Genomic DNA, 25,816 nt, shown 5'->3' with positions numbered 1-25,816 from the left:
TTTTTTTTACACTGAATAATTCAATCATTGGTCTCTGAAGACAAAAACAGATATAGCAGGGTAACTGAGAAAGGAACGTGACCAGAAAGTGTATCAGCTGGATTCAGCATGTTTGTTCTCAGTGATGCGCTATTACTTCATCTTGTCGCAGAATCACAACTGTAGGGACCTCTAGAGGTAAATCAAGTTTAACCCCCTGCTAAGTTAGCTTCCCTGCAGCAGGTTGTGACTGTCTTCAGAGAAGGAGATTGCACAACCTTTCTGAGAAGCCTGTTCTACTGTCAGTTGGGCTTAGGTGTACAGCAGATAAAAAAATATCCTCTCTCCTGAAATCAAGTGATAAATTAGTGAAGACAGGGAATGGAGGAGATAAGAAACATGCTGAGGAGGAGGTTCTGATTCCCAGAAGGCCAAATGTGGATAGCAGAAGCAAGGTCCTTCCGCTTCTGTAAATTACTCTTACCAAAGAAGGATAAGTTCCTCAATCCCATTCAACCTTATGCTTGGTGGTCTTTCTTGGAGGAAGCCAGCTGAGGTGGCTCTGACCCGCAGACTCCAGCCAGCCTTGGCTGCCAGCAGCACACTGATCTGAGTGCCCAGCAGGTTGCAGATAGCTGTAGCCCAGGAGCTGCAGCCAAAGCTGCCTTGCTCTCATCTGTATTCATGACTTCTAACCAATGCTAACCATTAGCCAACACTCAGCATATCATAGACAGTTACATTTCAATCATTTGAATCTGTGTAGTCATTTTGGATCTGTTTGTGTAGCAACCCAACCAAATAACAAGCTGAGACTCTCTGGCAGCTGTTGAAAGCATTTGTACTAACGGCTCCCAGACAGACTGCATTTTCATGCACCTACTGAGCTTTGCACTGGCCTTGCAACCCAGCTGTAAAGATCCACTATCCCATTGAGCTTTCTTTGACAGGAATCTGTCATCTTATATCCTCTACTGACAGGAAGACAGTCTTCTTCCTGACAGGGACAGCAGCTTATCTGGACAGAATCAGTACTATAGTGAGTATTTTCTGTGTGTCTCCTCCAGATATCACTATGCAGCCTGGCACAGTGCAATGAAGTATCCTGGAAGATGAGATTGTTTTTCTATACAAATTTTGCATTATATCCAGAGTGGTATTTGAACGGAAAAGAGAAAGGTTGGTCTTTTGTTTCTCAAAATCAACTGAGAAAGGTACTTCTTGAGGTGATGGTGGTTTCTGTTGGTTTGGTTTCTTTTGTTTCTTTGTTTTTAATTTGTTTCTGTTTTATGGCAGAGTTTCTGGTTTGATATAGTTGCTACTGATTCTGTTGTTGCTGTATACTTTGGTCTCTATTTAGTGAAATAAAGACACACAGGAGGTGCACTCTGGCCTTCTTACAGATGAGGACTTTTGCCATCATCTGCACAAATACACATCTGTGCATTTCCAAAGTTCCCTACAACTCCCTCCCAGTTGATTTTTCTTAAAGTCAGGTTTGACAGGCTCAGAGGCAGAAGCTCTGAAACAAGAAGAGCAATTCAAAAATCGCTTTTGTTCCAGTTTTGATTGTCAGGGTATGAATTTCAGAAGAAATTCTTTGCTTCCTTATGGAGATTAGGATAAAGGCTTAGTCTCTCAGGCTCTGAGGCAAAGATTTAGGGAGTTTTCCTGAAATGACCAGTGCCAAATTCTATCACAGGATACTGAAATAGAGAAATCTATTACACTATTGAGATATAATGTGTTCGTACATGACCATGCCTTCTGTTCATGCTGTGATCTGTGCAGCGGTCCCTTTCTGGGGATCCCAACTTCATCTGGGCCAGCCTTTGTGTGCGACACCTATTCCAACAGTGACCAGCATGCATCTGTCTGCTGCAATAACATCTGGATCATGTCAGTCCACTGAGTGCCATTTTTCTGTCTACAGTAGATCAGATCTGTGGGCCTAGTTATTTGAAGTTTCGCATCTCTGAATCATGTTCAAAGGAAGGAAGATTAACACATCCTCTCTCTGGATTTCTGTTTCATCCTCATTATCATAAGGTAAAAAGTAGATGTTTCACAGCATGCAGTCTTGCCTACATTTCATACCAATGTATGAATAACATTGGCAAAGACAGCCAACATCCTTGAAACAACAGTCTATTTTTTAATCTGTGCAGACAAGTATCTTGTGATTAACAGCTTGTTATTAAAATATTTCTGAATTGTTAATTGCTGAGAAGTGGATAGGAGTATTAACACTTTAAAAATAGTTTCATTGAAAGAAACTTGAGATGCATCATCCATTCAATTAATCATTGCTTAACAAATATTATGGGCAAATATGGGAATATAACATTGTTTGAACTGCCTGGCACACTCCCTTGGATCTCTGTCTTTCTGTAGCCAAACTTTTATTTGGAAAATTTCAGCCAAATGATTTTGCAGTTTGCAAGAGAAAAATAAGGGAAAAAGTTCCTTTTCCTTATTTAAAAAAAAAAAAAAAAAAAGAAAGAAAGAAAGAAAACCAGAAAGAGAGAGAGCATGAGATACTTTATGAAATGTTTTTGTGGTGTTTGTGCTTTGAAGTTCAGCCTGGATAATTTGCAAGTGGTGGGACACGCTCTTAGATGTGCCTTGTGCTATTCTTTGAGAACGTTACCGAAACCTGCTCTAGCCAAAAGCCTGCAGAAGAACATGCACCATAAAGACCTCATTAAATTTGTCCGTAAAACTTTATAGAAATTACACATTCTTCATCTCCTCACAGCTCCTGCATGTGTTCTTAGTACACACGTATCACCCTTGTAACAGAGCAACTGAACTGGCTACAGCTATGAGCTATGGGTTTTCCCTGCCCATGGTGGCTCAGTACTACAATAGCGCTAGAGCTAAGGGCTTACCTCTTCTATGTTCTCTACAGTTCCCTGGACAACTACCAGGAATCATGGAGAAGGTGAAAAAAAAAGGATATAGCAGTAGAAAAAGAAAGATTAGAAAAGCCAAGAATATGATAAAACTCTAGGTAATAAAAATTAGATGCACTCTTGGGGTTTGTGAGACAATGGGTTTCAAGCTATAAAGATGAGGAGTGCTTAAATGCACTTGTTTGGAAAGACTAAATGAGCCCTACATCTTTGGTGGCATTATCAGAGATGGTCATTTTTTGTTGCTTTTTTTTTTTTTTTTTTTTTCCCCCTTCGTATAATCAATGAATATAAAGATGTTATAATTATGAAATAAACAAGAGAGTTTGGCAAAGCAAGTTACAATAACAAAAAGAGAATAGATAGAATGCTTACCCACATCCTGGGCTCACTGCAAAACTCCAGAGGAGGGATCTCCAGAAGAGATCCTTTCCTACTGGCAGTCAGCTCTTAAATGGGTCTAGGAGAGGTAGAGCCAGGCTCCACCCCTTCCGGCAGCATTGGTGAATTGCCTTCACCTGTGCTCCCCTGTCTCAGGTGATCAATCAGAGGTTCAGGCCGTGATTCAGCAGGAAGTTTCTACTCCTAGGGTTAAATGTACTTTCGCACAAATCCTCATCTGCTGCAGGTCTTGTCCTCCCCTGCAGATTGTCTGATGCCAGCTTCTGTACTGGCACGGCCGGGGGCTGACTCCTTTGTTACTGATCTGCACAGTATCAAGAACAATCAAACTGTGATGACCAACCCTACAATCTGACAAATAATTAATGGAGCACTCCTCTCCTGTTTCCAGACTGAAGTTCATGGATTGTAAAGCGAGAATGCACTTTCTCCTAGCAGAGGGTGTGGAATATCACTGTTTCTGTGTTCAGGCTCCTCTTATGACTGAGTTTAACATCTGATGCAGCTGACTGATCCTCCCAAAATCCAAGCCAGGCAACACAAGAATCAGTTTGTCAGCATAACCAGAGACAGTGCAAAACAGTTGCTGCCTATGGTTTGCTTGTCTCCCTGCAAAACAAAAATTCTCACTTTTTATAGCATGTGTTGGAAGAACTGGGTGAATAAGTGCCCTAACATAGGAGTTGAGACTCTGCAGCAGTCATATGAAACCCCTCACCTTCAGTTAAATTCTTTTGAAGCACTGAACTCCACCAGCTGGGATGAGATGCAAATTATCAATTAATTTTCTTAAAATAGGAGGCTTTTGGTCTCTTCTTCATCTCATTAGTATTTCATTAAAAGAAAAAAAAAGAAATTCCATCATTACTAAACAGAAAAATCTGTGTGTAACTAACCATAAAGTTAAAGAGCAAAACATAGACATGTGTGCATGTGTTTACATAAACATGTATGCAAGAATACAAATGCAAAAACATGCTGTTATATCTATATCTCTCTATATATTTATATCTGTGGCATTTGCCATCTGTTAGCAGTGTAATACTGGAAATAAGCATCTGGCACTGTTTCATATAGTAGGGCCTTTTGACAGCTGATGCTAGGGAATGCTGTACCTTTGGGGATTACCAAATAATTAATTAGGAGTAGGTAAACATACTGCAGAACACAAAATTCCTATACTGAAAGCAAGAGTGTCAAGGTACTCTTAGATTTATTTTTCATCTGGCCTGGAGCCTAACATCAGATTTAATGCTTTTTGGCGGGATGCCCTGACTGTGTTTAGGGCAATTTTTGTTAAAAGTGAACCATAAAAGATGTTAATAATGTTACTTGTTAATTTTGCATCCACATTATTATTACAACTCCACAAGGTAGTTAACTGTAAACACTGAAAACAGTGCAGAGAGAATCATTGAGAAAGGTTCCAGAGAAATAAACTGCAAGAAGATGTGTGCTGCATGAACCATATGGTATGCTATGTGTTACCCATGGGTTAATGGTTACAGAACGCTGGAAAACAGATGTGACATTTGAGCTATTCAAAGGCTAAAACGTTTTCTTCTTTATCAGATAGAATTATTCATTGGCTTCCAGGTTCAAAAGTGTTTAAGTCATTGCTGCATTTACTGCACTTACTCAGGCACCTCCAATGGCTCTTTTTAGTCATATGTCTTTGCAACCCTTTGCTGGGTGTAGTGTGCAAATGAAACAAGCTGTCTCTTGGAACGCTATTTTCTTCTGTTTCCAGAGCAAATCAATCTTATAGTGTGGGATATGAACAGCTTTAGCTAAGGGAATGGTACAACCTTTCAATCTTATACTGTGTAAAGCCAAGATACTTTTCATTGCTTTGCTGTCATGCATTGATTTTTGAATGAATTAATCAAAATTGTAGCCAGGAATTGGGTGGAGACTGGAAACTTCCCAAAGGGGAAGGGAAAAGCGTATCAGTTGCTGTCCTGTAGAGGTGGCAGTCAGAAAAGACATTTGAAACAAGGAATGAAATTTGTAAGGAGGACGCAAATAATATGGTCTGCTTTGCTACAACTTCGTATGTACACAGACAGACACATACACAGACATAGATTTCATGCTCAAATTGACTATTTGGTTCCTAACAAATGCCATGTCATGTGCACCCCATCTCATCATGTTTCAGAAATTTCCATTTTGTCATCTTTTTTAGTAGGATGATATTTTCACTATGATGCAAGAAGCTCAGCTTCTCAACTAGGTATGGAAAACATGTATTGCACTCAGAAAACGAGTATGTGTATATATATAATTTTACTAGCCACTGATGTGTAGTTGCCCTCAGAAATGGAGCAAGAAATATCTCTACCATGCAACAGCAATATAGAGAAATAATCAAATCCAGAGATGCTGAATGAGATGCACCTGTGGAAACAGAGGCAAATATACAGGCAGACAGAGCTTGATAAGAATGTGAGGGGGAGGAACTTTGGGGGTCACACTCCTGCACTAGCAATTAGGGCATTGTTACAGGATGTCATCAAAAAGGATTGTTTTTGGCAATGCTGAAACACTCAGAGTTGTACAGGGGAAGCTGCAGGATAATTTCAGAGGACTTGATGGCTGTGAGAGCATGGCCATGGCTGGTTGCACATGGATGCTGTTGCTCCATCAGGTGCTTCGGCACTGGCACCATCACGCCAGGCTGGTTCCAACCTTCTCTCAGGGCTGTTCGCTTGCTGATTTGTTGTGTGGCTCCCTGCCTCATGTACAAGTTCCTTGGTCTTCTTCATCCCAAATGCTTTGAGTACCAAAGGCAACAGTTGTTGGGCATTCATTACATTTTGCTCGCAATGTACAAATATGCTGATGTGGATCAAGCCTCATTCATTAAAACTAAATTAATTGAAATCATGATTAACAGTAATAAATACAGTTGTTAGATTGTGCACTTTATTACCTGGGTTCTTTGGCAGCTATCCATTATTTTAAAGCAGCATCTGTTAACATACTATAATCCTATGTGAGAAAGTGAAATAGAGGCTTTGCTTTTTAATAAAGAGTGTAAGATACTGCTTTTGAAAATTCATGACTGCATATGCTACTAATCTTGATGATGAACTCAACAGCTAAATTAAAAACAACCCAAACATCATGCCCAAAGGGAAGCAGCATCATGATAAACTGTAGTTGAACCGCACCACAGCCTAATAAGGAAAAGAAAATCAATACGTGAACTTCTTTAAGAGTCTTCAGTGCAACATAAATGTAAATGTCGTTAATAGGAAGCTGCCATCTGGACAGTTGGATGATGTAGATTCTGGCAATAGAGGTGCCATTCCTCTTGGAAAGCACAAGAAAATCAGACTTTGAAAGATGTTGCAAACCAAGTTTTACTGAATCTCTTTTGAATATATTAAAGTTGGCTATGAGAAAAGGCTTGCAAAGCCATCAAAAAGGCTTCCTCTTCTTCATGTTTTGGATCAGGGCAGAGATCACTGTTCAAATGCATTAGTAATATATAAATCTGTACAAATGTGACCACAGAAAAATAAAGGTGAGATGCCCTTTTTAAAAGATCTTTTCTCTAAAAAGGAGATTGTACTCCAAAAGAGTCTGTATTATGGGATTCCTACTTTATATATGTAAAACCCTGAAGTCAAAGATGGTTTGGAGGAGAGAGAAAGCAAATATTTTTAAGACCTTTTTTTAAATGATCACCGCTCCTTATTTAGTTTCAGAGAAGACCGCAGAACAGCAAATAAATGAAAAGCAGGTACTTTTCCCCAAGAATGTTTTTACTGTACATTTTGTAGCAAAAAAAAAAGAAAAAGAAGAAAGGAAAAAATATTCTGATCACAGGGATGTCATTTCTAAAACTCCAAGTAGGAAACATGACAAATACAAGATCAAGTACACAGCCATGTCACAATATATCTCTGCACCTTTAAAAAAAATATACATAGAGTTTTTTTCATGTGTTATTTGCTCTGTGCCCTGACCCTTTCCCCACATCTTTTACAAAATCATAGGAACTATGTGCAATTTCAGAATGGCTCCCAGCAGCTGATCATTGGCAGCCAACAAATTAATAAACAAGGACAGTTACAGTAGCCACCAGAATGCTGGAAATCACAGTCAAGTCACTGAGGACAATGGGCCACGTGGATTTCCAAAACCACAGAAATGCTCCCCAACAAGGAATCTGAGAATCAATTTACAAGCCCTGAAGAACTTATATTCTTAGTCAGCAAATAGCTTAGGGTGAGGGGCAGGGGCGCTTGGGTACTTGGAAAAGGCTGTTTGTGTGCAGGGGACATGGGGGAGACTCCTTGTCCTGACACCCAAATTTAACTCTTTTTATGTGGCTAATTGGGAACATATCCAATCCCCTGAAACACATAAAAACTTACATTTCATGTGATGCTAGTGGTACAGTCAAGCTGTGTCATGGAGACTGTAGAAAGAGCTTTTGTCACAATAGGGTGGAAAACTGTGTTTTCTTTGTCAGTTGAGTAGAGAGTGACAGTGTGACCTCTGCCAGAAGCAACTGGCATTCGTAATGTAGACTGTTCGTGGGAGACACTTTGGTTTTCCCTTTCTTTTTCCTTTACTATGAAATCTTGATAACTACTTTTTGCATCTTTGTTAGCAAAACCCCCAGAGATACCAATAGTTGCTGCAATCTGCCTTAAGCCCTGACAAGCAGAGACTATGAAGAAGATGGAAGAAAGAGGAGGATTTTTTAAAAACTTATCAGGCCCTGGATTTTAATTTTTCTAGGACATGAAGTGGTTGTATCAGAGGTGGGTTATACAGGACTTCAGAAATTCGTCCTTTTTACAGATCCTCCTTTTCATCCAGGGGATTTAGTGGGAGACTGAAAACAAAACAAAAAATACATGGAAACAGACTTTCTGGGAAAGAAAAAACCAGAAACCAACAAAACAAAACAGCCCAGAAGCACTCACAAGGCAAAACAAAACAAAAAATCAGCAAATCTCAAACCAAAAGCCCACTCGACAGATATTATTATTTTCCCAGATGTCACAGTTAACGCTACAAGATAAACAATTTGCTTTAATCTGTCCCTGCGGATGCCCTGCCTGTGCATCTGAGAAAGTCATTCGCAATAATAACCAGATGCATCCTAGCACCAGTCTTACATCCACGGAAGTGCATTTCTGTGGATAAAAGTAAGAGTTGCCCTTATAAAAAAAAAAAGAAAACCTTTAAAGTTAAATTTATGCTCTTAAACCCCTTTTCATCCTCTTTGTTTAATCTTGTTTGACAGTTCACCAAGAATTTGAAAAACTTTTGGAAAGCAATGATAAATACAACAGTAAATTTCTTGAAACATTCACACATGTTTCAGCTGGGGACCAACAGGAATGGTGCCATATGTGTCTATTCACATTGCAAGACCTTCTTTCTCTTTTAGCATCCCAATTACTTATTTATTTACCTATCCTTTTTGCCAGTACAACTGAAAACATTTCCTCCCCTCTCTTTCCAAATGCAGCAGCAGCATGCTACTGCAGCAAACCACGATATATAACACATGAGTGGAGAAGATGGGGGGAGACTTTGATATTTACACTGTGCTTTCCATTACCCACTCTGAACTCCCATAAGTCCCTTTTGCCCCTGTTAGGTCATTGTCATCGTACTGTAAAAGCATGCCATTCACCGAGAGGCTCCTCTTTGTCCAAATGTTCGTAATCTTTTTTGGGTAGGTACAACATTGAGATGTAGCAAAGTCCCCCATGTCAAAAGAATGGCTACGTTTAGTTTTGCCCTCCAGAGGCAACATGAGGAGGCTGCGAAATTTGGACTCCGGCTGGCCCAGCAGTGGTTCTTTGTCTGAATGGCGGGCCGCCGTGGAAGTTCTGGAGTCTGTCATCTCCTCCTTTTTCTGACATTTCAGTTCCAGGGAGGCAAAAGCTCCCATTAGACGGTCAATGTTGTGTTTTGACCTGGAGGGGGGCCTCCACTTACTGGACAATGTGCCCTGTTCACTTTGGAGGCTATAATTATCACAGTCACGGCTATTCATAGAGCTGGAAGAAGAGGAGATGCTGCTTCTCACAGACCCAGAGTTAAACTCCATAAGTTCGTTTCTCACCACCACTTTGGGGTTAACTTGGGGCAGGACTCCATTCTGAACCGGTTGTGCTCCATTTGTCTGTGAGTAGACATTGCTGACGCTGGACATCTTCCCTTGGGAGTTGTTGCAGACCTTGTAGCGGACCATCAGTATTACAATGAACACCAACAGAGTTGCCACAATGATGCCCCCAATGATCAGAATCATGGTCCCTCCCAGGAAATGGCTGTGCATCGACTGGCACTGAGGGTAGTCTTCTTTGGTGAAGAATTGGGCGCACCCCACAATATTGGTGGCAGTAAGAGTAGTGGCGGTGTCATCCCACATTGCCAGAACACAGAGGTCATAGCCTGTTCCAGAAACAAGGTTGTTCACGACAAAGGCTTTGTTTGTAGCAGGAATCATCCTTGAAGAAGAAAAAAAAAAAAAAAAAAGAAGATAAAAGAAAAAATATGTTACTGAGGAAAATGAGGAAACAAGAGAACAGTCATGGGAACAGTGTGTGAGCTGGCAGGAAGGACTCAGAGCCATAAAGTTCAAACAAGCATTCAAACTTCCTGGTTCCTGTGGGTCCAATATTCTGTATTCGGGAATACAGAAGTTTTGAGGGCCAACTCTCAAATGTACAATAAAGGGAATAAGGAAAACCAAATCAAACCAAACCAGTCTGCTCCTTTTCTCTCCTTACTTGTATCTGATCTAATCTTAAATATATTCAAACCTGAACAAATAATTCAGAATAAAAATACATGCCTACAAAGAGCAGTTCTTTCTGAGTGTGCAAATGACCACTGCATTTCCTAAGTCTGATCCTGGCAGTAGTGACAGCACTTCATGGGTGCCTGAACATGTACTGTATAACTGTGGTAGGTTGCTTACCTTGTGAAGACAAGAGACTACATTTAGTTTTAGTGTTCCTTGAGAATGCAGGGCAGGCAGCCTCTCCTACTTCAGAGAAAAAGAAATATTGGCATTCTCAGTGGCTGAGAATAAAACCAGAGGGTACCCCTTGCCTTTTTTTTCTCAGTGGCTGAGAATAAAACCAGAGGTACCCCTTGCCTTTTTTTTCTCCTTACTGCCACATAATTACAGGCTCGAGGGAGAGAAAATAGCTGAAATCAGAAACAGTCCATTTTGACTTAGAGATGCAGATCTTTAGCACAGGCAACAATGTGCAATACAGAGCAAGCTGGCATGAGTGTAACTGGGATGGTAAGGCATGGCCGTAGGAAAAAGGCATACTCCTGGCAGTGCCAGGATTTCCTAGCCTCAAACAACCATCACAGACAGCACACATTACAACACTCCAGGGACTCTCAGTGCAGTAGGAGGGAACAGACCTGCATGGAGAAGCAGCATCAGGGCACTACAAAGGTGAATATCTGATCATCTCTGCATCTGTGCATTCCTGCACTTAGACATCACATCAGCCTGGCCACAGGCAAGGTTCTATTTCCATTTAAAAAGCAAACAATGAAACAAACAAAAAATTCTGTAGGTAAAAGTAATATCGATGAGAAAAACTTGGAGGATAAACCTGGCAGATTTACTCAATATTATATTTCAGATCCCTGTCACATTTATCGTTATAATAGAAATGTTCTGCTCAAACATGGATGAACTATTCATTATGAGGTGAGAAGACATAAAGCAGCCCTCTTGGAAAATGCTGGGAACTATAGCTAAAATGGCTACTAATAGCCACAGTGGCTGGTCTCGAGTCATTTCTAATTGTCCTCCTCTCCGTGTGGCTCTGACAACAACACACAGCTGCCACAACAGCATGGGGGCCACGCCTGCACACTGCCGAATTGTTCAAGGAACAGTTTTGTACCATCTTCATAACTAAAATCCATAGACCACAGCACTTATTGTTCTTGTGTGTTACTCTGTTTCTCCCTTCTACCAGTTATTATTATAGTTCACCACAGTATTATCAGGCCTGGGAATGAGTGTAACAGTGGGGCACCTATTTCATCTATTTCTATCTGACACATATTCTCACATTTTCCAGATGATCTGCAAGCGGAGACATACTGAAAATCTTCATGGAAGGTCTGCTGCTGATGATTATAATGCCTCTGCATTTATTGTCAATGCGAACCCTGCAACCAGCTCTTTTCTTCATCTCTCCCAGGTCTCACAAACTGAGAAAACTCCTACAGGGGGATGCCATCCATCTCACACTTTGCTCTGCTCCATTCTTATTTGTCTTCCATAGATTTCATATAGTCCCTATCCTGCAAAGGGAATGTCATATACACAAGCCAAGGATGATACACAGAATAAAAGAATCAAGCTTCAATTACACGATCTTCAGGCTCATGAGCAATTTCACCAGTTGCTTCATCTCTCCTTCTGTATTACCCAATGCTATAGTCCACTTTCCACTCTAACTGTCAGCTACGTGCTTACAAAAAATCTGCAGGGCATAAGGCCTTCAGAAATTGTTTCATTATGAAACATAACTGCAAAGAAAAATAGCACTGTTAGCAGAAAGAATAGACAGCCCTGCAAAACTGAGTCTCAGTCTCGGATCATAACTCACAAGAAACAGAGTTATAGCACCATCTGCTAGAGTGCTTCCTTCTGCTTTACACTGATTAAACACAGAGAGATCTTTTTATTCTCTCTGAGCAAACGGCAAACAACTGAGTTTACATAGCATATACACTTACACACATCTTACATGAATAGAAGTATAGTATTTCAGCTTAACACTCCATGCTAGTTTATACGGAGTGAACATTAGTAACCTTAATCATTTACAACTTGTTTTCTTCATATCTGATTACATGCAAGCTTTCAAGGAAATGTAGCTACTTGGAACATTTCAAAGGGTGGCAGTGGGTGATAGTGGCCATGATGGAGCCAGTCCGTGTGAAAAAAAGAACAGCAGTGAGGCCAAAACCAGGTCTAAAACATGGATAGGTTAGTTGCCTTGAAACTTGTCATAAAAGCTCATCTTAGTCTTTGAAAGAAATGGAGTCATTTCTAAGCTCAGTCAGTCCTGGGAGCTACAGCTGTGATAATATTGCTACTAATAATAGCTTTATAAAAGAACATAGTTGTAATCCCAGTTATGGAAAAAGCAATCAACTCTCCATGTACACCTAAAATGAAGATTTCTGGATGTTTTTGTAAATAAACTTTAAATGTTCTTGTAAAATGTTCAAATTAACATTATTGTAGAACAGCTGAGCATAGGAGTAAGCACCAAATTTAAGTCTACTAAGATTTAAGTAATTAATCTCAGACTTAGTTTTCAAGCTTGTAGGGAAGATCTCATGTTCGTGAAGCTGCCGAATTGAGAGAGTATTTCGATATTGTTTCTATGCCTTACCTAGCCCTTCTCAGTCAGCTTGCCTACAGTCAGCTTTGATGGATGACATGTCTTAACGTTCCCCACACCTCAAATGCATACAGACACATTTTCACCCTGGGATACCGATGACCATTTGATTGTCCAAAGCAGGGTAGCTGCAAGATGTCACTTCAGTATATGCTTTGCTGCATGACAAGGGTATTCTCTTTGTGGCTGCTATACACATCCAGCACTGTTAGTCACGGATCATCATGCCCAGCAGTTGGGACTGAGTAGCCAGGAGCTGCCACAAAAACAAAAGGGCTCTTTAAATCTGTGGGCCAGGCAGAACTGCTGAAAGGCTTTGCTCAGTCAACTCAGGGTAACTAAACACAGAAAGTTGGTTTTAGGTATTCTATTGTCTGGATCTCAGAGGACATTAAAAAAAAACAACTTCATAACTTGAGGCAATGAGCTTGATATTGTCCACCACCTCTGCGGGACAGTGCAATCTTGCAGAGAGTGGGAGTAAAGATCTAACTTTGATATTAGCCTTTCTTCAGGGGGGAAAAAAAATACCTGAGTAACTACGAGAAGAAATCAACTAGAAAAACACCTGCTTAATTTTAAACTAACACTAAGTTTTGATAGGTGTACAGTTTAAGAAGCCCAAGAATACTGAGGCCTGGGAAAGCAGTGTCCTCAACTATGTTAACAGTGTATGTGTAGGGACATAAGAGTTCCCAGGAAAGGATCTAAAACCAACAAGCTTTGGATAGAGAATCCACTTAACAAAAGGCATTTAAAATCTAAGTGAAAGAAGAAGAAATTTGGAAATATTTTCAAATTTTTATTTTCTCCTTAGGAAATTTCAGCTTAGACTCATAAGACAGTAATTTCCATTTTTCTCTTCCAGTTTACTTTCCTTGTGGTGGGAGCAGCAGGTAAATCTGTTCCACATTGGCACTTGAATTTGTTATCTGTCTTTTAAGGTAGATTCTGAATCATACCAGTGAAGATTAAAAATCTTCTTATAAGAACTTGGTTCCAATCTCTCAGAAAATCTTACCTTTAAGGAATGAAACGAGCAAGGAGATCTTACAGTTGATCTTCATAAGGAACAAAAAACCCTATTCTCTCACCTTTTGCCACAGTATTGTCACTTTTGGAAGAGGAGGGGAGACATGGCCAGGACTGGGGCATGGCATTTGCGTGAAATAGACTGTCAACAGACACATGCACCCATGTGTTATGAAGAGTTAGGAAAGTTAGAGGAAAGTTTTCAAACCTTTTACAAATTCATGGAGACTTAATGTCTCACTTTCTGAAAGTACAAGATTGAGACCATGACAAAAAAAGCACAGTGTTACCACTTTATTTGCATTCAACCTTATTTTATACCATTGCTAAAAAGTTCTTATTGTGTCCTTAAAACAAATTTAAAATTATTCCCTTTAGTGTGTGGTGTTATTAAGAAAATCCAAAAATAAATGACTTAGAAATGCAGGAGAAAAAGAGTTGCTGCAAACCTCATACATAATCCCAGATCTGAGTGAGCACTGAAGCTTGCAGGCAATGAACTGGTCTGAGAATTTAAGAGATCTGCATTTTATGCTCTACTTTATCACTTACATTGATATCAGGCTCTACTTTATCAGAAACTTTCAGTTCCTGAGAAACCATTTTGCTGTACTGTAAATCTCTTCATTTATAAAATGGGGATAATGCCAGCAATCTACTTTCAAAAGAAGCCTATAGTGTATGGGAGGAAATTAGCAGATATTATGATTACACTGTAATACACGAATGGATTCTTTTCTTCTTTGTAGCACTGGGGATTAGCAGTGAACTGCTGGTTAATACTGTGGCTATGGAAAACAGAGAATTTAGAGAAAAGACAGATTAGGCTAATTGGCTAGGCAATTCCATTCCTTTTCTCCATCCATGAAAGGTGTGATACCATCTAGTTTTAGCCTGAAACCGCTTTAGTCACAGACCTCGCAGGGAGACGTCTAAGCAGCTCCTTTGAGGAGGCATTTGCAACTCCCAAGACTCCCATAAAACTCAGTTTTATGCTGACCTGCTAGACTACATTGCTTTTCCTGAAGTCCTATTTTTGTATTGTCCCGGGCTTTTCATTATCTACACTGCAGTACAAGTCATCCTTTTGGTTTTAACTGAATAGTAGGCATTTGAAACGGAATGTCATGTGAATTTGCTTAGAAACACATTTGCTGTGCCTAAGCTGCTTGACACAACCTCTTCCTGCATGATTTTACCTCCACAAGTCATGCCATGCTGATATGAATTGTGTCCCAGGACAGATACCTCACAAGGAACGGTTCGTGTTTCTGCTGGCACATTCTATTTGCCTTCACAGTAGCTCCAGAAAGCTGCACGGTCAGAATGATTCTTGGAATATTTTAACTCCCAAACAATGGTGTAAAAATCATTCCAGCAATCATATCAAGACTTTGTCAGTATACACGAGGAATGTTTCTGTGAACTCATTAATTTGCCAAGATAAATGTGACCCCATACACTAATTATGAAGTAACTGCAGTGTTTAACATTGTCACCATGCTCTATAAGCAAGTAATGAAGAAGAAAGTAGGCAGAGGAAGAAAGGTGGCAAGGTGAAATAGCTTGGGTCCTGTAAAATCTTTCCCTAGTTAACTTTGTGTACTTAAAGTTCCTCAAACGTAGAATTGAATTTTTGTAAGAAGTGCAAAATACTGTGTTGATTACTCTAAGAACAAGAAATTGATTCAGAAAAGGTAAATATTGGAATCTGACTAATTTTCATTAGCGAAGATCTTTCAGCAAAACAAAAACAATCAGAAAAATAGTAAGGTGAATTAGGAGAGGGGAAAGAGGTCAAATAGTGGGCAGATATTGAGAGGAAGACATGAAGGATCTAAATAGCACTGAAATTCCATATGTGATTGATTACCTGGAGGAGAAAGCAATTAGTTGACAAATATGGATTGCACAATTGGCACTGTTTTGTGATTTTCTTGAAAGTTTGATATCTGTACTGTTGTCATTTTTGCTGTGCTTTTTTTCCACCTGAAAGCCCCTACTTCTGGCATTATGGAATGAATGAAGGGCCTAAAATCTTACTAAAGATTAATCAAAACAACATTGAAAATTGATTTATAACCTTTATAGATGCAAAACTAAAGCTTTTTAAAAACAGCCTTTCCTCGTAAGGCCTGAAGAACCAGGAAGCAAATACAGAGAGCCAGTCACATTACAGTGTGAAATGTCACAGTCATTTGGTACCTGATTCAAGATTTTTGAGTCCAAGAATTTGAGAAAGACCAAGGCTTACTGTGACCTGCATCTAGAAAGAAAAAAAAGATAGTTGCATCTGCTTTCTCCTGGTGTCTTGGGAAAATGATAGTTGTTAGTGTTAGGGATGTAATTTCTGTCAGGTATGTCAACAGAAGAAAATGTCAGATAATTCCAGAAGGTAGCCACACGCATTCAGTAAACACTAGCTCAACCCAGCATGAAAAAAATTCCTGCATTTTTTATTTCACTAGTTTTTTTGGGAGGGGCTATGGTATGCATTCTTAATTTTTGTTTCAGGTGGAGCATTTATTGTTAAACACAAATCCCTACCTGCTTTTATGAATCTTGTCTCCTCATCACTTGTGCATCCAGCTGCCCATCAGAGATGGGCAGAGATGCCAAATGATACATGTAATATACATCATTTCATTATTATTTCCTAATTTCATTATGCTTTTTTCTGCTCATTTGGAAAAGTGAGAAAGTGAAGACAGAGCCAGAAGCATTAGATAAGCCTGTCATGAGATGATGAGCCAGGGAGATACCAATAATGAATATACTCCCTGTGCTACAGAGAGCAAAGTGAGAGGAGGGAAAAAAGAAAAGAAAAATGAACAAACAAACAACACACACACACACAAAATTAAACTTCTAGCTCAGAGAATATAAATTTCTTGTGAGATCTGAAATGTTGCTGAACATTGTCTCCTGAGGATGTACAGACGTCGTTCAACAGGTGACAGGGAAGCTTACTGCACAAGGCTGAGAAGGGAATGCTGTGGCACAAGGTATTCTGCTCTCCTCCAATAGCCATTACTCTAGGAGAAAATATTTCTCTCCTTATTATTCCCAGATAACTTCTTGCATATAGTAGGGATCTACAAGCAGGCAAAATTCATGAGGGTGAATAAAGGAATGAAATGAGACTTTTAAACTACTTGTTCTATACTGTGGGAATAGAATGTTGTTTCTTTATCAGAACAAAATAAGAATTTTGTTAATTTCATGGCCTCTGCTACCATTTGGGTCCTTTATTAGAACTAATAGTTCTTTTCAGGGGGCCTTTCTACTTTATTGGGGTTCTCTGATAAGTTTTCATTGCTAATCTCCTAGATAAATCTTCGCCAACAACACATACTCAGTATATACGTATAGTAATATGTATGTATATATATATCTGTAGAGATTAGGTAGATAGAGTAAATTATAAGAATAGAGAATTAAAGGATATATATATATAAGCTAGTAACAACTTATGTATAGCCAGCATTGAAAATATATGTCACACACATTGCAAGAGTATCCTGTGCAAATTAAAAGGACAATTGGTTACATGCCTCAGGGAGTGCCTGAAGAAGGTATTGAGGAAGATCAGGCACCTCCCCTCCGTACTCTTTCTTTAACAAAGACTGAAGAAAATCACCTTATCAATATGAACAAGAAGAGTGTTGAGACATCTTGGAGATGACAGGACTGACACCAGATAACAAATAAATTAACAAATGTAAACCTTCTGATAAGATTGTGAACCTGGAGTACCCAGCCAGCGGGGAAACAGGGGAGGGGGGGAAGGCAAGGATATAAAGGCTGTCATGTTGTGTCCATAGGTGCGCTCCTGCTTGCGGGATGCCCGCCATTGCAATCACGAATAAAATCTGCTTTTATCAGAGATACCATCCTGACAAAAATTATTTGGATATTTCCAACAAGTACTATCCATTTCTTTCATACAGATGTGACAAGAGCGGACATTTAGTGCCCTTCATCTTCTAAGAAACTAGAGACTTATCCCAGGAATATTTGAGAGCACAAAAGATAAATTCAAACACACCCAAGTTACTCAGTTGCAGATAAAGCACTTTTCACCTCAATAGGTCTGTGATATTAACTGCCTCAGAAAAAAAAAATCCTCACACTAATTCAAATACAACTAAAACATATTTAAGCTCATTAGCAGAGTAATTGAAAGCCTGCACAGTATTTCTGTTAGTAAATGTGAAGCTGAAGTATTTATGGAAACAAAGTATAGCCATAAAATCACTCTTTATCATGTTAATACAGAGCTATCACAATTCACAGCAATGTTTCAAAAAGCCAGACTTTAAATTAGAGATTAATAAAAATATATATAAAGTCACCAGCTTGCTCTACTGATAGTCACAACACCACTGCAACTAAGGATGAGAACAGGTAAGAGTTATCCATGGAAGGTGCATTCAAGCCTTCAAGCAGAGCGTGGCATCTGGGATAGTCTCTTCCCAGATTTTTGTTAACAAATGACCCATCACTTGGCTGAGGTCTCATGCTTATCCTTCTCAACTCAAACAACTTAGAAATCTATAATACAGAACTGGACAGTTATACCAGAAAAAATCATCCTACCGTATTAGGAGAGGTTCACGGAATAGAAACAACACTTTAAGTAATGAGTACGTTTAGAAACTCATAGGAAATTCATTTACTAAAGGGATTTTGCTATTTTCCTGACAGCACACAGCCATGTGATTCAGTCACATGCTGCCCTTTCTTGTGAGTTACACCTAAGTCTTCCTACTTATTTTCAGGCAATGAAATCAGTGCAAATTATAATAATTTTATGGACAGCTGCCCATCCCCTTTTTCTGTAAGAGTTCGTGTGGAGAGGAATTTTCAGTGACTTCTTTCTTGCTTACTATGCAGAGAACTTATGCTGGGCTGCAACTCATGTGTGTCCTGCAGAAACTCTATGTCCTACAGCACAATCAAATTTTATTTCTGGAAGGTTATGCTGGAATGGCAAAAATGCCATATACTGCTCAAAGTCATGTTCTTTGTAATTGACTAATCAAAGCAAACACCAACATGCTGTTTCAGGCTATTCTGTCACAAAATCTGTGCTCTAGCCAGAGAAATGTGGTGCCAGCTCATAGCCAATTCTAACTATTCCAGTCAACTGAAAGTCTCAAGTGTGAATTGCAGGTCTCACTACCCATAGTGAGTCTACAAACAGATTGTTGTTTTATATTAAAAATTTGTTTCAACATCTGTTTGAGATACAGTTTAATCATATATCATTTCAGTTTTCCCATAAAATTCCCTGCTAACATTCCTGTGACTATACTTGTGGTTAAACACAAGAGACTAGAAATGGTCACATTCCAGAATCTCAAGTCTCTCTCTCACTGGAAAATTGAAAAAAAAAAAAGTTTAATTGCCAATTGAGAGGATGAGAGAACTACATTTGCTAGTTAGCAAATCTATAATTCTAATCTATATTTATCTATATTTTATATCTGTATTAATCTATATTCTAATCTATAATTAGCTAAATCTACTCACAAAGATACAGTCAGAGTATATCTATATTTGGAGAAGTACATAGGCACAGTTTTGAAACATGGAAAGAGTTATTTGAAGAGATTTTAATAATCACAGGCTGCTTGAAAAGCAAGGAGAGAATGCAGGAAAACTGAAGATTGAGGATCCAAGTATCTAATCTCTCAGCAAACAATGGAAATATATTTTTTCAATATCAACTGGACACAGTAGAATTGCTTAATTCCTGTAAATTAAAAAACAAAACAAAAAAAAAAAACAAAAAACCCACAACTTAATGAAAAACAACAGAGGAAAGTTTGAGCAACAAACTTTTTATGCCAGCCATCGAGATTTTAGTTACTGCATTAGAAGAAAGCCTTTTGTGATGAAATTCTCTATGAAACATGCGAGAATGGATAAGGAAAAAGAACCAAGACAATTCAGAATGACTTTTGCAAAAAGGAGAATAAAAAGTACAAAAGTCACTGGTCAAAAGTATTGTCTCCTATGTAAAAAAAAATATATATTTTATATATATATATATTATATTATATTATATGTATAATATATATATATAACATATTAAAAAATAAAAAGAAAAGCATAGATACATAATGAAAATATTCCTGAAGCAGAGGTTTGATATTGTGCCAGTTTCTGGGTATCACATATAAAGCAAAAATAAAGGAAGGCTAGAAGACATGGAGATATTGAATTAAGGAATTTTCTACAAGAGACATGAATACCGCTGCGTCCTTTGAGTTTGTGATGCCAAAATTAGATAAAAGCATTTCTCTGCAAGAAGAGATACGCTGCTTTTTTGAAGACTGAGCCTGAGCCAAAAGCAAACTGTGTGAAGAGTGGCAAATACATTACTGAAATGGGAAGTAAAATCCATCAAGTCAGAAATCAAGTTTTCATTTGGAGTGATTCTAGTAGAAAGTAAAGAAGAAATCAGTGATAGATTCCAATAGTAGCAGCATATTCTCCCCTTGAAATAAGCTTCCCTGTTTAACGGTCATAGGTAAGTGTCACAGATTTTTAGTACATGAACAAAATGTACTAAAAAGTAGTCTAGTAGTGTTGATTCCATGTTACAAAGAGGCACAGAACAGAAGGAAAGCAACATGGGTCATCTGATAGGGTAATGGCATGACTCAAAACTAAATGCTGGCATTCCGGAATCCCAGGTCGTGGTTCCCAGTTGTGAATCCATCGCAAAGAGATAAGCATGAGCAGTTATTACTGGATTATCTTCTTCCAGATATTAGCCATATACTTCTGCAGATAGATATTTGACCCTGCTCACGTTACTTCTCATTCACAAAAAGTACACGGGGGTTTGGAAGTACTCGGAAAGGAACTAAATCCTAATATTAAGCAAGGTGATCTATTAAAAGAGAAGTTTACAAACAGAAGACTGGTCAAATGTGATATCTCCCCTTTATTTTAGAGTATCACAACTAATCTGTCGAGGGTTTGATGGTGTAACATTAAGAAAAAAACAGAATTTCTTAACATGGCTCAAGTTCACCAACTGTCTAAAGTTTTACAGGAACCCTAAGATTTAGTCATTTACAGCTTAAGTTGTGCAGTTTTGATGAATATGGTTTTAGGATCAACTGAACTGAGACAGCAAACAGCTGCTCGACAAGTAAATAAGCTTTTACAAGAAAACTAACTAGAAAAAATGCTAAGTATGCCATTAGTCTGCTTATATAGCTATATACAATCTGCTATCATTATCACTCATTTCCAGTGACTGATTATTAGTCATCATATCTGAAGGTTTTTGCAGTCACAAATGTTTCATTATCCACTACTAGAATTAAAGTCAAAGGAGCTTCTATACATTACAGGTCTCCTTTTGAAGTCAGCACTGATATGAGAAAAGAGCTTTTGAATAATTTCATTGAAAAAAATAAGTTTGAATACATCAGAAGCAAATGTGTAATAACTCCACATATTGTTGTATTTGAAATGAAATTATGGATTTTTTTTGTTTTTATTCTTTCCTTGAAAAACTTCCATAGCAGTGAGTAATGAAGGAAGAGACTGGAAGATTTCTCTGCTCTGTAGATTTTCAGTTGCAAAGCTTGAAAATAAGTCTTCTTCACTCTGTAAAATCAGAAGAGGTTCTCTGAGGTCCATTGCTGTAAAATCTGCAAAACTCCTTCTGTAAACTACAGATAGTGTAAGTAAGTAGGATGTGCAAAAAAATGACCCTGAGAGCTTAAAAAAAAAAAAAGAGAGAGCATTAAGCAGCAGCAAAACCTCAGTGTGACCCCTCCTGAACTATTCATAGAATAGAGGGTAAAATACTCTAAGAAAATGATTACATAGAAATGTAAGATTCACAGCTTTTTGGAAAGCACATCCAGCATTGTGTTTTAGGGTACATTAGTTCCATGCACACACTTGTCGTGAGTGTTATCAGTATGTGCATTTGACTCATCATTTCTAATAGCTCATGTAATCTTTCAGAGTAAAATTGAGCACGTCCTTCTTTAACAGCTACCAGTGCTGAGAGGGTTCATTACCTCTGCAGTCAAGAGGGAATGACCTTCTGTTGCCCTTACTAAAGCATTTTCTGTCTGTTTGCTTTTTTTTCTCAACAAACAATCACTCCAGAAGTATCAGAGTGCAGCTCAGAATGTGTGAGCAGGGAAACAAAGTAGACAGGAAATTTATTCTCTTGTGAAGGCCTATGAAGCCAAGCTTCACATGGCAGATCTGATTTTGGCTTCCCTGCATTGGGATGGGGTGGAAGAAATCTTCAGTTTGCCTCCGCACCACTTAATATGCAGCTCCCTGGCTCTTAGTTCTCTATATCATTTTTGAGCCCTCTTTCTAGATCACATCTAGATAGTGCTTTCTGCATAGTGTGTGAAGGTGGGATAGGCGTTGCTCTCAGCTTGTGATAGGAATTCAGCAAGGCACAGTATAAGTCTTTTTTGCTTCATGAGGGACTAGCGCTAAACTTGAGCAGAGCCTCTCACTGTGACCAAGATGTCTTATCCTGCTTTCTTGCTGGAAAACTCCTGCAGCTCTGGAGTGTAGTGATTTACTTTTGGAAAAGTTGGATTTCCTTTCTTATTTCTCTACCTCACCCAAATTCCAGAAGTATGACGAGTCCCCAGCAGAAGAAGTGAAGCTATTAACCTTCTGGACTCAAGCTACACAAGAGGGGAAGATGTGGCCTGTCTCCATGTGCCTATAAAATGAATATCCATGCTTCCCCGAGGAAGTGTGGTAAAAGAAGTAAAATGAAAATGGTCTCCTTTAAGACTTCTTGTTGTTCCAACAATCTCTGGAGACAGTTCAAACAGAAGATATGCCTGTTTTGTTCCTGATCCTGTTCCAGTAGATCACACAGGTGTGAAAATCTTTTCTCCAAGCACTACAAAACTTTTCTATCCATTTTAGAATTCAGGATTATTTTCATATGAGAGATCTATGGTGCAGTCCTTTCCTGGACATGTGCATGTTGTCTTTGCAGGTGTGTATTTGTACTATGCCCCCACTCAGTGAGAAAGTTTATCCTAGACCTGATCTGGGAAACGCTGTCCCTGCTGTGGCACAGCCACAAATTTGGTGTTTGGAAAGTACTGTAAATAAGATAGCTGTGACACTGCAATAAGCCTGCCAGCCACTGTCTTTTACATAACCTGAGGAAGTTACTATCTAATGTGTCTCATGGGCAGATTAAAATCAATTTATCACAGCCAACAGAAACCACAGAGAAAGACAAATGATTCCCCACAATGCATGTATTTCTCTTTTTCACATTAGCCTAACTATAAGCAACAAGACAAACATAGAGTCTGGTCCTAAATTCCTGTAGCTATGCACCTAATGAAGGTATAATTCTGACTCATAGTGATTATATTTTAGTGAAATATTAAAAGATGCTTAATTGGTTTTAGTGCCTCAGCAGTATAAAAGAATTTATTCTGTCATGAATAAACTTCATAACTGCGTTTCAGAAAATTAGTTACTTTCTAATGACTACACTGGCAACTTTTTGCATCACCGTGGAAAAGAAGAATGGATGAAAGTGTTCTTGTAACTGCCAGTACAGTTCCTTTCTCCATAACATGAATACACTGTGGCCTGCCACAAGTTTCACTTAGGTCTTGTTTTCCCTTGTGCTCTCTGGGTTTGCCTGTAGATACTGGCCAGTTCATTCTTGTAAGTGTCCCAGAACATTCATATTTGTGAATCCACTGTTATTTGTGGATTGATTTTTTTTTTTTTTTTTATCTTTTTTCAACCTTGCTCTGGAATGAATCATCCTACCCTCCCTCTGGCATGAAGACAATCATGCTTGCTGCTCCCAAGCATATGGTGTAGCCTAAAAAAGGGTTATCTTGTAGGAGTATATCTGTATGGATCCCTTATTACATAGTCCCCTGGGGAAGAATTAGGAGGTTCTTTTTTTTTTTTCTCCTCAAAGTGCTCTAGTTATTTATTTATTTTTTTGCCTACTGCTTTCCAACATGCTCATGATTCCTCGAGAGATGAAAGTTCACTCCCATTACAGCTGGCCTTTTGTGTATTGCTCAGCAAACTTGGATCCATTCTACTGTCAGAAGCTAGTTGCATAAGCTGCAAAAGAAACCTACACAAGTATTTCTTCTTTCTGAGTTCATTGTTATAGATTTATCTAGATTCTTTCTCCATAAGAATTAAATCCAGATTCTGGAGTGTTTGGTGAAATTATGCTACAATTTTTTTGCCTTTGAAGGGAGCAGCCTGCAATCATTTGAGAAGAGAGATTTTCAGCATTACAAATTCCTACGATGCTCTCAGTTTGAAAGAGTTGGTAGCACGATCTTTTATTCCATCTTCTCAGGATTAAAAGGTTTGTTCCCCTTAAGAACCTATAAAATTCTTCAGAGAGAATATGTTTTTTCACATTAAGAAAGCAAAGGATCAATATTTCACAGGAATTCACTACAGTTTTAGGCACATAATTTTAGGTCTTCCAAATGTTTTAACCAGTATTCAAAAGTGACTAGCTAGAATAGTCTGTAGAATAGTCTGTAATGGAAAAGCTCTGTAAAAACCAAGAGAGAGCTATCCTGAATTGAGGTAACTCCTGCCTTTGTTCTTGTATATGAGACAATCCTAGACAAGAAGGTTCAACTCCTAGGATGCTTCTATGCACTGACTGAAATAAATTTCAGGCTTGATAATTTTAAGGCTTGATAGAACAACTGATATTGCAGTTGCCCACACAAAAGCTTACTCAAGCATGACCAAAGTGGATCTAGCTATCAAACCTGACTGAAATGCAGATCTCTTACCTAAGTGGAAATTACAAGCTTGGTGGTGGCTGGAGTCAGAAATGCATCATTTTCAGGGTGGACAGAGGAAAAGTTTAGCATGTTTGCAGTGTGATTCAGATAAGGGTGAATTGAAAGTAAGTAAGACAGCATGGCCATAAAAGTTGAAACAGAAAAGTACTGAGACAAGTCACCGAAGCAACAACATGCAATGCTTGAATGCTTTCTTCAGTGCATATCAACAGAAGCGTTTTACAGCTGTGCTTCTACTCACTATACCTGACCAGACCTATACCACTGGACTGAGTCTATGATTGTTTCTCAAGAGAACTCTGATACTGTAGTCTGTCAACTGCAGCCCTGCTAGCATAACAGTACTTGAGACCTTGATGTTGACATGTCAGTAACACAAGCGGAAGCAGCAAAGAGAAAGACACTGAGGAATTACTCGAGTAACCTCTAACCATCGCAGACAACAATACACCAAAACAGACATGATCTAGTCCACGTTCCTTTCACAAATGACTTACAGCACAGAAGGCAAACTGAAAGGCAGAGAAATGTGTGTGCAGTGCTCAGAAGTTCTTTGGATGTATTTGTCCAAGGGACTGGTTAGCTAAGAGCATCACTAGACTCACACAAGAAAGAATTAGACATTTTCATATCTTCCCTCTCAGCTACAGCCCAAAGCAAAGGATCATAATTGCTTCTTCTCAGTTTACTCAGAAGTACAAATATTCCATGCAAGCTGGCTCTCATAGAGACAAAATCTATTGTAAGTATTACAGAAGAAGAGACTAGGAGAGGTTAATGGATCATAACAGAAATGCCTGGCCAGTGAATAAATGATATAGAGAAAGACTGATTCTGACATTTACATTCTACACCTGTGGATCTGTTAAGGTTTGGTAAGATCATTCATATTAGAGTCCTCGACGAGAGTCTCTGAAATAATCAGCACTTGTTTTCATTAGCCTTACTTTCAGGACTGTAAGGAGAGGTCTTGTGTCTGTAGACATTCATTGACTGAAAGCTTGACATCCTTCTACCACATCATTTAAATACAGTCTGCTTAGTTCTCAAGGAAGGAGAGACCATGTGATATCTATTTTTTGATAAGGCCTAAGAAAATCCATTCAGCATATGACTGCTATCACATAACTGTCAGTTAAAGTAATGAGTATTCACACTCACAAAAGTTAAAGTAATTGAAATTTGTTATAGCATTAATATACATGGAGACACTGAGATT

At 38.7% G+C, this 25,816-nt stretch overlaps 1 protein-coding gene and 1 long non-coding RNA gene across 4 annotated transcripts in view; one reads left to right on the top strand and one right to left on the bottom strand.

Moving 5' to 3' along the window:
* Nucleotides 1–25,816, top strand: part of LOC104909654 (uncharacterized) — a 135,245-nt gene that overhangs the window by 97,090 nt on the left and 12,339 nt on the right. Inside the window, exons 5-6 of one of the 3 annotated variants that reach the window (XR_014882043.1) lie at nucleotides 1,047–1,158; nucleotides 11,393–17,633. The exons of 1 other annotated variant lie outside the window; for it this stretch is intronic. This is a non-coding gene — a long non-coding RNA (uncharacterized LOC104909654). Of the gene's footprint in view, nucleotides 1–1,046; nucleotides 1,159–11,392; nucleotides 17,634–25,816 lie in introns of those variants that run through there. One more of the 3 variants, XR_792500.3, reaches the window with a different exon arrangement.
* LRFN2 (leucine rich repeat and fibronectin type III domain containing 2) overlaps nucleotides 6,734–25,816 on the bottom strand; it is a 39,351-nt gene continuing 20,268 nt past the window's right edge. Inside the window, exon 2 of the mRNA XM_085219412.1 lies at nucleotides 6,734–9,784. Within this exon, the coding sequence (XP_085075538.1) occupies nucleotides 8,866–9,784 (919 nt within the window). The 3' untranslated portion in view covers nucleotides 6,734–8,865. The remainder of the gene's footprint in view (nucleotides 9,785–25,816) is intronic.

The sequence above is a fragment of the Meleagris gallopavo genome, chromosome 2 (assembly GCF_905368555.1).
Source record: "Meleagris gallopavo chromosome 2, MGAL_WU_HG_1.1, whole genome shotgun sequence".
NCBI classification, from domain to species: domain Eukaryota; kingdom Metazoa; phylum Chordata; class Aves; order Galliformes; family Phasianidae; genus Meleagris; species Meleagris gallopavo.
Note: the sequence above shows the minus strand (reverse complement) of the source record. Positions and strands in the feature narration are given on the sequence as shown.